Source organism: Lagopus muta, chromosome 5, assembly GCF_023343835.1.
Source record: "Lagopus muta isolate bLagMut1 chromosome 5, bLagMut1 primary, whole genome shotgun sequence".
Taxonomy (NCBI): Eukaryota; Metazoa; Chordata; class Aves; order Galliformes; family Phasianidae; genus Lagopus; species Lagopus muta.
In genome coordinates, this window is record NC_064437.1 from 26,362,616 (window position 1) to 26,377,539 (window position 14,924).

At 40.7% G+C, this 14,924-nt stretch overlaps 1 protein-coding gene across 11 annotated transcripts in view; it reads left to right on the forward strand.

Annotated features, from left to right (window-relative positions):
- The window catches only part of RC3H1 (ring finger and CCCH-type domains 1), a 56,074-nt gene that overhangs the window by 32,918 nt on the left and 8,232 nt on the right, over positions 1-14,924 (forward strand). For 4 of the 11 annotated variants that reach the window (XM_048944148.1, XM_048944150.1, XM_048944151.1 and 1 more), the window contains exons 8-19: positions 63-181; positions 1,745-1,857; positions 4,993-5,274; positions 5,562-5,779; positions 7,316-7,689; positions 8,081-8,212; positions 8,808-8,978; positions 10,617-10,827; positions 11,244-11,334; positions 11,470-11,605; positions 13,635-13,805; positions 14,422-14,537. In XM_048944148.1, coding sequence (XP_048800105.1) covers positions 63-181; positions 1,745-1,857; positions 4,993-5,274; positions 5,562-5,779; positions 7,316-7,689; positions 8,081-8,212; positions 8,808-8,978; positions 10,617-10,827; positions 11,244-11,334; positions 11,470-11,605; positions 13,635-13,805; positions 14,422-14,537 — 2,134 coding nt within the window. The remainder of the gene's footprint in view (positions 1-62; positions 182-1,744; positions 1,858-4,992; positions 5,275-5,561; positions 5,780-7,315; positions 7,690-8,080; positions 8,213-8,807; positions 8,979-10,616; positions 10,828-11,243; positions 11,335-11,469; positions 11,606-13,634; positions 13,806-14,421; positions 14,538-14,924) is intronic. The other 7 variants (XM_048944152.1, XM_048944153.1, XM_048944155.1 and 4 more) reach the window with 5 other exon arrangements.

The window sequence follows — 14,924 nt, forward strand, 5'->3', positions numbered from 1 at the left end:
TTCCTTATACCTGGTTTTGGAAATCCTTCCTCACTTTAATTTGTTTCCTGCTGATACTATAGATGCTCCACCTCCAACGTGGGAACAACTGGAAAATGGGCTGGTGGCTGTAAGGACTGTGGTTCACGGCTTAGTTGATTATATCCAGAATCACAGCAAGAAAGGAACTGATCAGCAACAGGTAAAAGCCTGTTTTTAAGAAAAGCTTGCTCCTAAATTTTATTTGGCTCTGTGTAATAGTAGGGGTTTACTGATGTCACCTGGGGAGATCTGACTTCACAAAGAGTATGTTGAGAATGTTGCTGCTCTTTCATATATATGTATTAAAAAAAAAAAAAAATTGCATGAATTTGCAGAGTTCATTAGGATGGAAAGAAAACAATCTGATCAAGTTGCAAGCATAGAGATTCCTGATTAGAGGGTGGGAAAGGAAGCTGGGGTGCCTAGCACTGAGCTGTGGGAATTTTCTTGTCTTAATGTGACAGATGTTAGCCAGGTCACTCTGTGTTACCAATGATTATTAAATCTATGCTTAATGGAGGTATAAATTGCAAAGTTTTAGGAAGACCATTTGGGTTCGTTAGACAATTTTTTTTGTGATTTTTTTTTTTGTTTGTTTCAGAAGTTGATGTTGCCAAATACAAGTAGGAGATAAGCTAATATGTATCTTATCACATGGTTCTTTGATCTCATTTTGTTGTTCAACTGAGTTAGTCTAAATGCTAGCTACTACTGAGAGACAGAGCTGCTTGCCATACGTTCTCACTCTTTCTGCATTGGCACTCTGCCACTGGAGAGCTGGTTCAGGGAGCTGAACCCGTGTGGGGAAAAACGATCACAAAATCAGAGTGAATTATTTCAGCTCTTTTTACCTTCTTGTGTTTCACTGCTGCTGTTACTGGCAAGAGGAGAAGCAGTATAAATACACATGTAGAAATTGGGGTGGGGAAAAAAGTGAGGAATTCTGTTTTTTTGACACTTACCAGGACTTGGGGCATTTTGTGAGGGAATGCAAAACTCCAAGTGGGGAAGGGAACAGTTGTTGAGTATTGGGCCGTCAGCACGTCCTGTCTAAGCCTTTTCCACTGTAGTGGATGGCAGAAATGAAACAAACAGAAAAAAACAGTTTCCAAATGCCATCTTACAGGTTTTCATCGTCTGCCTGGGTATCTTGGAAAGCAAGAATTTATTTTTACAGGCCTTTTCCATGGTGGGAAGTCCGATATGGCTTTTTTTCTGCCATCAACTGATCAAATTTTGCTGTAAAGCCAATAGGAACTTGGTATCTTTGAGCCCACCTCTGTCCTGTCAAAGTTTACTTAGGGAGAGTGGAAAATGGGCAGACAGACAGATGGTGAGATTGCAGCAAGTCGTTGTTTATTTGTGAAGTGAACCAGTAAGAATTCAGAAGACAGCCCATGTCCTGATGACCTGTGTAGGAGTAAGATTATATCCTTAACTCTTCTTTCAGTTTTGTCCGGAAACATACATTCCAATGGAGCTCCAGTAAGGAATAAGGAAGTTTTAAAAGCCTGATAATGACTCAGTTGACAAAGCTTGTTTTCTGTGATCTGTTGAGCAAACACGGATGCTGCTCCAGTCACTTCTTATTAGCTACTCCTGGAAAGCTTAAATTTGAAGGAATACTCTAGTTACACCTCAATATTTTCGTAAGGGGAGGTATATTCTGTTCTTGCCTACATGCACTTATATTCAGATACCTTGTTTTTTTTAACCTTGCCAGCCTCCTCAGCACAGCAAATACAAGACGTACATGTGCCGAGACATGAAACAGAGAGGAGGATGCCCCCGAGGGGCCAGCTGCACCTTTGCACATTCACAGGAGGAGCTAGAGAAGTAAGTGTACAGATCAGTCCAGTATTTGCTTCACCTTATCCTTAGTTCTTCGTCACATCTAGGAATGGGGAGAGGAAGCGTAACTTGTCTGTTACACCAGCCAGAAACAACTCAAAAATGTTACAGCAGTTACCTGTAAAGTTTTGGAGCTGTTCATTCTTGAGTAGAGAATGTTTTGCTTTGTTCAGCAACAGTGCAGCTCTGAAACTTTGATATTTGCACAAGAAGCATTACTTGAGATTTTGGGGATAAACATTATAATTTTTTTTTTTTTTAATTCTTTTGTGTGTATAAATATGCTACTAGATTGCATCCATTGTGGTTACTTCTTCATGTGTGTTTCTCAACCTGGCTTTATAGTTGAGTGTGAGAGGTAGCTTGATACTGACACGTTCCCAGATCTAGGGTTTTGTTCTTCTGTGCTGCTTTTGCTATTCACAAAGCTAAAGAGCACAATACTGTGCATTTTTTTCTTGGGCAGTTATCCTGTACAGTTTGGCTGGTACTGTTTAGCTAGTTACATGTGCAACAGCCTGAAGGTGGTTGACTTTATTGCTGAAGAGTAACAAAATGGTGGACATAGGAAGTTTGCAGAAAATAAGCTGAATGGATTACAGATCCAGGCAGGTTATCTGAGTGCAAGCTACTCTGTTTTGAAGCTTATTTATGGTTTTTCTAGGAAAAAAAGAGAAGCTGTATTGAGAGTTGAAAGAAAAAAAGCGTATGCAACTTGACCTCTGGTTTCAGGACTAAAATTTCCAAGCAGAATACTTGTTTTCTGCAATCAGGAGACAACTCCAGAGATTTGGAAATGGTGTCTGCTTTTTCTTTAAACCTCTAAAGCTTCAAGTAGTGGTACAGCAGTTCATTAGCTATACAGCAGGCAATACATAGGCAAAAAGAAATAAAAAGAGGAGAGCACGTGGTGTTAGAATGAGAAAGGCGGTTCTTCAAGCTAGCAGAATGGGGACTTTGGTACTTTTTTTGCAGAAACAATTGGATTTTTTGCCCTTTTTTCGTAATATTAAGAAGATGAAGACTGGTAGTACTATTTTGGATGATTGATTGAAGGGTGGTGAGTCAGTATTAGTGCCTCTAAGCTAGCAGTGTATATCAAGGACAGTTTGTCAGGTTTGCAGGTGGAGGAGGCCAATTTTATCCAGACTGGATTGTTTGCTTTAGTGATAATGTTGTCCTGGGGCAAGTGAGGTGAGTGCTCTGTGTCAGCTGCAGCAGTTACTGTAGGCAGTTGGAAAACTTTGAGTTCTGATTCCTCCTTGTGCCTTTTATCTCTGCTTAATTCCTTTCAGTAGATTGCGCTTTAATTGTTCTCCTTTTAGAGATATTTAGTATAATATGCATGGCAGAATCCCTGAAATAAACTTTTTTGGGGGGAAGAAAATAGTTGCTGCGTAATTGTTACATACCTATGTATAGCTTTAATTTTGCAAGGTGGGTTTATAGGGAAGTATGTGATGATGTCTTAATAGCAAATTGTCATCTTGTGCTGCCTAAGTGACTTGGAATGGACCGAGGACAAGTCTGATTTTGGTGGGGGTGTTACTGTTTCTGTTGATGTTGTTTGTTTAAGACGATTTTTGTCCTGCGCACCTGGAGACTGCAACATTGTGTTTTGAGGAAGAATCCAGAGGGATACACTGTATAACTGTGTTTCTTTCTAAGCATTGTATTATGGAGTGTATCTAGAAATGTTTGCTGTGGTTTCGGGATGAGTGTTTGTATGTGTGTGTCTGCCTCTTGAGCGTACTGGCGTGCTCTAGATGAGCAAGCAGGGATTGCTAGCTGTATTCCTCCTGCAATTTAAATTTATATGCAGACCTTCAAAAGGTCAGGAGCTAGGAGGCACTGCACCTCCATGAGACCTAATACGAGTGAGATGACCAGAAGTTATTGGCAGGCAGAACATGGCGTGCTGCTGCTTTGCAGGGAAAACCAGTTTAGCCTGGAGTGGGATGGCCAAGTAAAGTGATACATTCAGTCTTGGGAGTTCATTTCAGCTCACCTCCGTGTCTCCAGCTGGCAGGAAATGCCAGAATGACTTCTGAGCAGCGTGTGTTTAGAATGCCTTAAACTGTCTGTCCCTCCTAGGGTGTTCATAGTGTGTTAATATCTGTTTATTCCTATTAATATGTTCTGAATGATGCCTGCTGTCATTACCACATAACTTGGATTTAAAGTCTTGTTGTGTTATCATCTCACTTTGCTCAGAGCGTTTGCTTCAGCCAGTCCAACCCCTGTGAAGGCTTCCCACATAAGAAACATTCTCTTGCTCTGTGAGCACTCAGGCTAACAGATGTGCCCTCCCACTTGTGTTCCCATTTCTAAGCTAATGGCAGGAGGCTTAGTGGAGGACCTTCAACTCTGGAATTTGCTCTCTTTGTTAGTCCGGTACCATCAGTCTGCTGGTGTTTTTTGTTAATGTTAAAAGGCTCTTGTTTGTTCATCAAAAGCTGTTAGATTTTGACTTATATTGTGTTTAGAGATTTTTCTCTCTGTAGTCATTTATCAAACCATGCAAGTGGTATAAGCTGTATATGCTATAGTAATGTAGATCTTGATAGATCATGCTTTGTAAAGATGATACAGTTTTGGCACTACGGACTTAAGTTGGCTTACTGTTGGACAAATGGTGTAAAAGGGAATCTGATTGTCTTCTATCATTCCTTTAGTTGTCTGCTGTTGGTTTATTGAAGTCTTCTTTATGTAGAGAATAGTCTGTGAATCTTGCTTTGAAACTTCCATTATTACAGGTCTTATTTCATATGCTGTTTGTTCTTTGGTTGGTTTGCTCTGTTACAGTTGTAATGAATCTATGTGCAGGAGGTAACATTTCAGATTCTCTGAGCTCTGAATGCTTGGTGTACTTGTCATGAAAAATCCATCCTTGGTGTGACCGATACTAGTTCGTTTGATTGAAATTGATATCAATGTGTTGAATTGCAGTGAGATCCCAGTCTGCCAGGTATTAATAATAAATCTCTCAAGTCATTAGGAAACATGAATGAAATATGAACTTGAAGCTTCGGGTGCCACCTGCGTTTGGGGGAAAAAAAAATCTTGAAAGTCCTTTCAGTATTTTGTTTTGGCTTTTGACGTGTAACTTCTGTTTTGAAGATTTCGTAAAATGAACAAGCGTCTGGTTCCAAGAAGACCTCTGAGTGCCTCCCTGGGCCAGCTGAATGAGGTGGGCCTGCCTTCAGGAGCTATCCTCTCGGATGAAGGGGGAGTGGACTTGCCCAATAGGAAAACCTCTGCTCTGCCAAATGGAATTGTGTCAACAGGCAGCACAGTGACGCAACTTATTTCTCGAGGGACTGACTCCAGTTATGAAAGTGCTCTGAAGCCAGGAAAGATGGACCATCTGAGTAGCAGTGCCCCCGGATCCCCTCCTAACTTGTACGGGTCTTCCTAACTGTTGTTCAAAGTGCTGTGTGTTAATATGCAGTAGAAACAAAGTAAACCCATTCTTTAGGAAAGAAACAGAATGGTTTTCTTGTTGTTTTGTTTTGTAGTGGTAGAGTGCAATAGAAAACTATAGCTTAAACTATAAATTGCATTACATCCCTGATTGCTTATATTTTAATTGGAAAAGATGATGCAAGTCTTCAGAAAGTGAGATATAGACAGAGTGCCTGTGAACTGTATCAGCTGTTAATGGGCAATGTCATCTTTCTACTTTTTAGGCTGGAATCTGTCCCCAAGAGCTCTATTTCTGCCTTACCAGTGAACCCTCATCCTGTGCCTGCTCGGGCACCAACAGATCTGCCTTCAGTGTCTGTCACAAAACAGTTGCAAATGGTACCTCGTGGATCTCAGCTGTATAATACTCAGCAGGCAGATATCTTTTATCAAGATCATAGGGGAACTGCCCCACCATTTGAGCCAGCACCCTACCAACAAGGTAAATTTGAGGCCAAGCTCTCTGTCTTTTAATTTACATACCAGTTTTATTCTTCCTTCTCACCTTGATGTTTATGTTTCAGATTAGGTTTTTTTTGCATGTTATGGAGACTTTAGGCATTACTGTGGTTATGGTAAAGTACAATGGAAATGCATGTGTCAGGATGCTGCACAGGTGTGCTTTAGTGTGTAAATGCATTTGGTGAGTTACCTCCTGCCAGACTGCTTAGGTCTTGATTGAGGACTCTGTTTTCATTTGCTTTAGAGGTTTTTGTCCACTGTAGTAAGTCCTCTTTCTTCAGTTTTTCTGAACAGTTGGCCAGGTCAGGAAATTAATAGGGTAACCCTCAATTCAATTTGATGCAGGAAAAATGGAAAGAAATATTTAAGCTGCAGAGAGGTTTATTCTTGAGGGGTAAAATAAGTTCTTTAATGCAAGGTGTGTTAATATTTCAGAAGTGTGTGCTCATGCATATGATGGGTAGAAACGAGTGAAATTGGAGAACAGCTGGGCACAAAAAACAATGTTAAAAAAGTGGAAATAATGGGAAAGGAAAAGTAAAGGACACAGGAGGAGAAGTTATATGTGAAGAAACCAAATGGAGAAAGAAAATATTGAAGGATATTTATAAAAAAAAAAAAACCAAACCCACAAACCTACAGCTATATTAAGATGGGGAATTAGTCTTGTCATGAAAGAAGAAACTGAAGAGAGAACTGAAATAAAGTGAAAATAATGTCATAGAAAAAGAAAGGAAGTGACTAAGGGAAGTGGAAAGAAGAAGCTCTAGAAAGGAGTGGAGGAAAGCATTTGGGGGAATAGGAAGCTTGTATTTAATTTTTACATGCCAATGAAGATGTGAGGTACCCACAAGGTTGAATGTGCTCATACTTAGTGATGTGCCCCTGTCCATATACGTTTTTAAATTATCCAGAAATTCCAGATGAATTACCTGAAACATTCAGGTAATTAGCAGATGTGATTTTTAGAGGTCTTCGTGTGGTTCACAGGACTGAAATTTGCTGCTGCTTTTCAAGAGGTGGAAGGAATATTTGAATAACTTTAAAAACCTCACCAGTCCCTGTTTGTGCAGGCAGTGACTGATGTGTTGGGGCAAACTGAGCTTTAGTTGCACAGATAGAGGCATACAAAATGATGGTTCCTTTTGCTTTTAGCTCTCCTCTAGCTAAAAGCATTCATGTAAAAAGAGAGACATCCTAGTGAATTAGTTCTAGTTAGTATGCTGTGGTACCTGTGGTGGGCTCGATCTCGCTGCCTTTTCTTCAGCTACAGTAATCTTTACATCTTGCTGTCACTTGTGCTTTGGATCAAATCCTGCTTCTCCAGGATTTTCTGAAGTGGTTATTCCTGAGTAGAAACACCTATTAAACAGCGGTGGCAAACAATAAATGTGAATGAATTTATTCCTGTGACTGTGATACTTGTAAACTGCAGTATTTGGATCAACCTGCGTTTATGAACGATTGTTGTAATTACTTTCTGTATTTCGTTTGTCTTTCTCTTGCCTAAATTCAGGAGTTTACTACCCTCAAACCATGTCTCGCTTTGTGCGGCCTCCTCCATCAGCTCCAGAGCCTGGTCCGCCTTATTTAGACCATTACTCCCCCTACCTTCAGGATCGTGTGGTGAGCCCCCAGTACACACAGCCGCAGCAGTATCCTCCCATGGGACAGCCCATATATCCACCACACTACGACAGCCGCCGCGTGTATCCCCCTGTGCAGCCCTATCAGCGAGAGGAGATGGGGACAGGGCTTCCTCGGCCCATTGAAATTCCACAAGCAGCTGTACCCTCCTACGTACCTGAATCCAGGGACAGATACCCACAAACGGAGGGTTATTGCCCAGTGGCTCCGCATCTCAGTCAGATCAGACCTTCCTGCCACCGGGTACGGTTTTCCTATTGTGTTTTTGAAATCGTTCCTCAGAAAATACAAACTAGTTGAGAAATGGATTTTTTTTTTTTTTTTTTTAATTTTTATTTTTTTTCAATAAGGTGGTGGTTTTATGAGGAATTAAAAAAAAAAAAAAAAAAGAATTTGGTGAAGCTGATGAAAAACCAGAAGGCTGTTTATTATTGACCAACTAGGCAATTGTAATGATGTTAGTGTGTAAAAAAGCAGCTTGCTGCTTAGAGCTTGAAAAGTATAAGTACCGTAGTTTTCCATTTCTTGCAACATACAGCTGCCATCCCTTGCTTGGATAAAACATTTTCTAGTTTAGTAATTCAGTATGTTAATGCTTCAGAAGTTTTGTAATGTATTTCTGTCTTAATTTCAGCCTCATCCCAGCCTGGATGAACTGCACCGACGAAGGAAAGAGATCATGGCACAGTTAGAGGAGAGGAAGGTTATTTCCCCACCTCCTTTTGCACCTTCTCCAACCTTGCCTCATCCTTTTCATTCAGAAGAGGTAAGCATATTTTTACTTGTGAGTATGATTAGAAAATATTGTAGAGTTTTTTGTGTGTGTGCTGACAAGTGACAATAACAAGAAAAATAGAACAGTACTGTGTTGAAAAACGTTGTGGAGATAATCATATATTGCAGGTGTGAAGCCCTTGTAGTATGATCTCCAACATGGCTGGCTATTCTGTGATCTACCACTGATCTGAAGTGATCTGCTGTAGGTGCCACCAAGAGAATTAGATCAAGCCATTATTAATTGAGGTTGTCAGACTTTAAGTCACTAAACTTGGCTTCATTCATTCCCGACAAGTTTTGAGTTACCCAACAGTTTGACAGAGATGTGGGGCTTCTTTGGTATTGTTTGTTTTTTAAACCAGGGTTAATATATCACTCTCATACTGAGCAAGTGAACAGTTGACACTGGAACTGTTACCAGGCGATCAGGGTTTGATATGTGTTGTGCCTGTTGTGGCCTAACTCCAAACGGATTCAATTTAAATAACAATAATAAATTCTGATGATGTCTTTTTAAGTTCAGTGCTGTTGATCTAATCGGTTGTGCCTGTGAAGCTGCATCTTCTCCTTACTGACAGAACCAGATCTTTGTTTTTGTACAGTACTTAGACGAAGACCTGAAGGTAGCTGGGAAATACAAAGGAAATGACTACAGCCAGTACTCTCCCTGGTCATGTGACACCATCGGCTCCTATATTGGAACCAAAGATGCAAAACCCAAAGATGTTGTGGCAGCAAGGAGTGTGGAGATGGCGGTATGTAGGGATTACGGGAGCACTGAAGAAAGGTTAATGCTTCTCCAGGTTGGGAAGGACTCTTTGCTCTCCATGTTGATGGCAGTGCTTGTGATGGACTTTTAAGCTCAAAAGTGCATCATAGTGAAAGAGTGTATTTGCAAGTGAGCGGAGAGCTCTGCTTTTGAGCTTATGAACAGCCTGCATTACTGTTTTTAAATTGTGGATGTAGATGCAGGCTAACCACTCTGCCATGGTTCTTTATGCTTACTTGAAATCTAAAAATGACTCTGCAGGCAGCTTGTTAATTAGACACATCCATCTGTTGCTTCCTTTACTTCTCTCTGTAATAGGGAGATACCATAACTTTGTGCTATTAATTCCATTTACGGTGATTATGACTGCTGTCAACTGTATCATTAGATGGTATTAGAAAGACTTTCTGAGATGTCGTGACCACAAGAATGCTCTATATTTGCTTGAAATTTCTCAAAGGAAGTGTAGTCATAACACTTGATTGATTCATCTTGAGAACAGTTTCCAGCTCTTTGCTATGCATATTCAGTCCTTCACTGATGCTATGACTGGATATGATGTTACTTCATGCAGCTGTGTTTTTCTAGATCACTTCTGCAAAAAGAAAGGGGCAGAGCTACTGGGGGGTCACTACTGGGAGACGTGAGTGTAGGAAAAAAATCTGATTCTGAAGTAACACTACTGTTCTGTTTCTTCCTAACATTTCAGAAGAAGTATAGTGTTAGCCCATGGAAGTAGAAGTGCCTGCAGACCTTGAAGGGAAATGTCTGTTTTGTCTGAGGGACTATTTTAGAGATGCTGCAAATACGTAATGCTGCATTTCATGCATTTGGCATTGTGACTTTTGCTGCTTTAACTCCTCATCACTCAGTAAAAAGAAGTACATGAGAATTGATGCTGTCATCTAACAGACTCGAGATAAAAATGTCAGCCTTTTTTTAGAATCCCTTTGCCTAATGCTTCTTTCAGCATGTTAAATTTCTTTAGTTTTCAGCTCAGCAGTGATTTCTACTGTCATCCCTTTATTCCTATTTGTTACCTGGTCAGTTTCCATCAATCCTCACTGAAAGCTTGCAGAGTTTTAATTTTGAGCTGTAATGAAGTGATTCATTTTGGTGGTTTTGACTTCTCTCTGGTCTTTTGTGGCCCCTAAGAGTGTTGACTATGAACCTCAGTTAGAAACCTGGGTGTTCCAAACAGTACTACTGCTTTAAAAAAAAATCTGACTATGGAGAGATGTATTGTACGTGTCCAAGTAAGTGTTTTACTGACTGATTCCAATTCTGCAGGCTGTTAGGTGATAAAGGCCTTAACCCTGTGCTTCAGAGGCATTTCTTTTGGACTGTGGAAGGAATATGTATTCCTTAGTGATGCCTACTGATCTCCTTGATTTTATTCTCTAGTTCTTCACTGCTTGTCCCATTAAACTTTCTCTGTCTTCCATCGGCTGCTGCTCTCTTCTCTTGGTTTGCTCTGTTGGCAACTGTTTCACATTGGTGGTAGTGGTGAACATCTTAAGCTAATGATTCGTGAACCAAAAGCAGCGGAGATATAAACTGCAGAACAGGAAGACTATTTGGTTTTGCTCTCTTCTGATTAAATTCTTTCCCATCTCTTGTCTAGAATGTGGATAGTAAAGCCATGCGTGACCAACGATTAGACATGCAGAGAAGAGCAGCAGAGGCTGGTGATGATGACCTCATTCCATTTGGAGACCGACCGACTGTGTCGAGATTTGGGGCTATCTCTCGTACTTCCAAAGCAATGTACCAGAATTCTGGTCCTATTCAGGCCATGGCGGTTCAGGGAGCTTCCACCAAATCAATCATTTCAGGTATGCACGTGCTCTGGGATTTTGATGGTTGTCACTGTTTTCTTCAGTGCTACAGTATAGTGCAAAGTGAAGACAGGCTCTGAGCTGCTTTCTTGCCTCAGAAATACAGTTAAGGTGTATGTTATGACCGTAAAATAACTGCTAGAGCTATGGCAGACTGAGAAACCCAGATAAAAAGCTGCAGCTTCTTCCTGTTCCAAGGACAGATTTGTTCACACACAGAATGTGCGTTGGTAACTTGTCAGTGATACAGGAAAATTAATTTGTTCTCCTGGTCCCTCTGAGGTGAGGTTACTTCAAATCTGTTGCAGTAGAATCTAGAAATTGGCTGCTTTCTCAGGTATGAGTTAGCTGAGTGATTTAAGTGATAATTTTGTAGGATTACAACATGACTTGTTTTCCTTGTTTGCTGGCAGACTACAGTCCTTACGGAACTCATGGTGGCTGGGGAGGCTCTCCATATTCTCCCCATCAGAATATACCTTCTCAGGGACGTTTCAATGACAGGTAGAAGTGTTCTACTTTTTTTTTTTTTCTTCTGCCTTTTTCTAAGATCTTCCTTTTTATCTCTTTCCTTCTGTACCAGCTCAATTATTATTATTTTTAATCTCTTTACTTCTCATTGTTTTTGTGATCTCAAAGGGAGAGACTGTCCATGTCAGATGTGGCTGGTCATGGAAAACAGTTGCCCTCAGCTGAGCGGGAGCAGCAACTGCGCATGGAGCTGCAGCAAGTGGACCATCAGATTAGCCAGCAGACACAAATGAGAGGACTGGAGGTTGGTACCAACATTTGTAAGAGTGATGAGAAGTGGCAGGGAGAGAGAGATGAAGCTAACTTTTCATATGGAGCTGCTTTTTGTATGTTGATGACCCTTTTCTCTGTAATAATACTCAGTATCAATATTTAATTCTCTGATGATAGACATTAGGACTGTGGTAGAAGTGTAAACTTCTTTGCTTAGCAGTAGAAATTTCCAGGACTTTGCATTAAGCAAATCAGCACCATACTTGAATGTGCACTCTGTGCTCATTCATGTTTGCTTTCATTATCTCTCTCACTCCCCCTCTCTGTTCACCTGTTCACTCAGAGGCAAACTTCTTTTTTGAAGTGGCTGTTTGTTCCTCTTGGCTCCACTGGCCCTGAAAATGTCTGATTCTGTGTGCAGACAGCTGTGTGACCTTCATCTGTTTCATGTTTGGCTTTGTGTTGTACCTGTTTCTTCCTGAATAGCACAAGCCACAGAAGTGAAAATTAACTATAAAGTACAGTTAACTGAACAAATTAAAGCTTAATATTTTGTCTCCTTTTGGAAGAAATGTTGTCACTTGCAACATAAAGAAATATGGGAGTCTGCATTTGTAAAGGAATTAATGCGCTGAAATTTTTGTTTGTATTTTGTGAGATTTAAATAGAAGGAGAAATACCAGGGCGTAACGAAGCAGTGGATATAGCAAATCTTTGGTTGTTTGTTTTTTTTTGCTTGTTTCATTTTCGTAATACATTGAGCAGGGGAAAAATCAGTAAACATTTCTGTCTTCAGAAAACACTAGAAAACTATTCTAAGTTCCTCAGCAAGTACTCCTATCAGTTGTCTTTGCAGGAGGAATTGCTATAAGTAGTGAGTGGTTAGCAGTTTCTACTGAAGCTATGGCTATGTGAGAACTTGTGTCAAGTTAGAAGGATTATTGCTGATTTGTTGTAACAGCTGACAAATTTGAAGTGGCAGCAGCAGTTACAAGTAGTGTTTTTTAGATACTTGAAACGTAACTTGTGTTCTCGTGCTCTTGTTTGGGAACAAGACATTGTTCAAAATTTTGCATGTCTACTTTTGCCATAATGGAAGAGTATTGGAAAGTTTTCAAAACCCTTGAATGGCCTGCCTCTCCTCCTCATTGTTACTGCAGTTGTGTCAGTGTTAAATCCTACGTAGTTGAGTTTGAACTTCAATTTTACCATAATGGATGGTAAATCCAACAATTTGGATTTGTTGGACCTCACGGGTTATTGTGAGTAACAGCAGCCTTCAAGTTGTAAGTATATTCGTAATACAGAAAGCTTTATAATTTGCCTGTTACCACGTTGTCACAGTCACTAAAATTCAAGTCTGAGCATAAATAACTAGATTATCTTGCTTTTTTTTTGTCAAATTAATGAGCACCTCTACTTATAGACCAGCAATATGATTGGCTGTGAGTAGATGGTGCAGTTCTCAGTGTCTAAATGCAGAGCACAAACTCACAGAACTCATTCCCAGATGTTAACAGATTTTTGGAGTGGCTGACTTGGTTACTGCTTTTAACTTGGTTGCTGATAACCTATGACTACAGTCTTCTGACCCTCTCTCTTCCTGTGCTTCCTTATCTGGGTCAGTAGAGAATGACATATGCCATTATCTTATATATATACTGAACTCTAACATAGTGGTGTGATAAATTCTACACTGTAAAACAAAGCAGCAGGTTTATGTATCTGCTCTTATCTTTTCTCACCAGGTAGCTCACAAAAGAGTTTTTGCTCTTATGCTTTACCTTACTTTCAGGGAGGGAGAGGCATGCAGGGAATATCCACGCAAATTTGTTGCAGTAAAAGGTATTTAACACTTCAAAAATGGAAAGATATGTCTGTATGTAGAAGAGATGCTTGCAGTTGCACTGAAATTATTTCAGGTGGGACCTTGTTAAGCATGGAGTGAGAAGGTCTTGGTTTTACAAATAAGCAATACTCCAGAGTTATGGCCTAGTGCCCTTTTTGTGCTTGCTGTGCCATGTGCTCAGTTGTGTATGTGCTTGGCTTTATGCATTTAGGCTGTTAGTAACAGGCTGCTGTTGCAGAGGGAGGCGACTACCCTGGCAGGCCAACCACAGCCCCCACCCCCACCTCCCAAGTGGCCTGGGATGATCTCAAGTGAACAGCTGAGCTTGGAGCTACACCAGGTGGAAAGGGAAATTGGGAAGAGAACCCGGGAGCTGAGCATGGTGAGTGCTGTGGGGCTGGGAAGCAGAGAGGTGGAGTGGAGGGCTGTGTAAGGTGCCTGCAGCCCTTTCACCCCAGCAAAATGGCTCTCTGCTGGCTGCCAACAGCTGGAGTCACCCATCTCCCTCTTCACCTCTTTAAAACCTCCAGAGAAGTTTTGTGATTCTTTGTAAAGGATTTGAATCTGAGCCACTTTAAAATACTCTGCTTTTATTTTGTTGCTGTTTGAAAATGAGCGTGGCGCTGGATTTGCTGAAAATATGAATTGTCTCCAAGATCACTGTGCTGTGAGTTGTGTAAATTGCTTTAGTACAGAAAACATCTCCTGCAGGTGTAGGCTAGTGTTCAGTGGTCTGTGTGCTGTTACAGTCTATGGTCTTTGTGTGTTCTTACAAGAATTACCCCTTCCTTTCAGAAAGTACTGCGTCCTGAGATGATGAGAATATCTTACTGAGTCTCTTTTCTTGTCTCATGGCTTTTGTGGGCTGCACTTTGCAACTCCAGTTTACAGGCATTCATCACTGATCCCAAAGAAAAAGTCTCAGGTTCTTTTAACACCATGTTAAGAGTTATTTCTTCTCCCCCCCACCCCTTTTTTTTTTTTTTTTTTTTTTAAAGGAAAGCCAGTCTTCACTGGATATAAAAAACAAACTGGGCACCACTAAACAGACAGAAAATGGACAATTAGAACCACAAAGCAAGGTTCCAGCTGAGGACCTCGCACTGGCATTCAGGTAACATGAATATTACGAGCTTTCTTTGCACAACAGGGGAATGGCTTAATTGGGGTCAGACTGTTATATAAATACATACCCCTTGCCTCATGTTTCTGATGTGGAAGCAACTGCTAGGAAAAGATTGTACAAACCAGTTGTTGCAGTGCAAGTGAATTAAGGGCCATTTCAGCTATGGGTAGCTCGCTGTACGGTAGTTAACACGGCAGAAAAACTGCTGTATTTTTCAGACCAGAAGTTCATCTAGTCAATATTGGATGGTTAATAGGGGGGAGTGGGAAATGCACAGTGAGAGTAGAAGAATTCTTTATCTGCTGATTTAGTTTCAAATAAATGTTCCAGATGTGAGGGGGAAGTTATTCCATCCCGGTTTGTAACCTGAGTGCT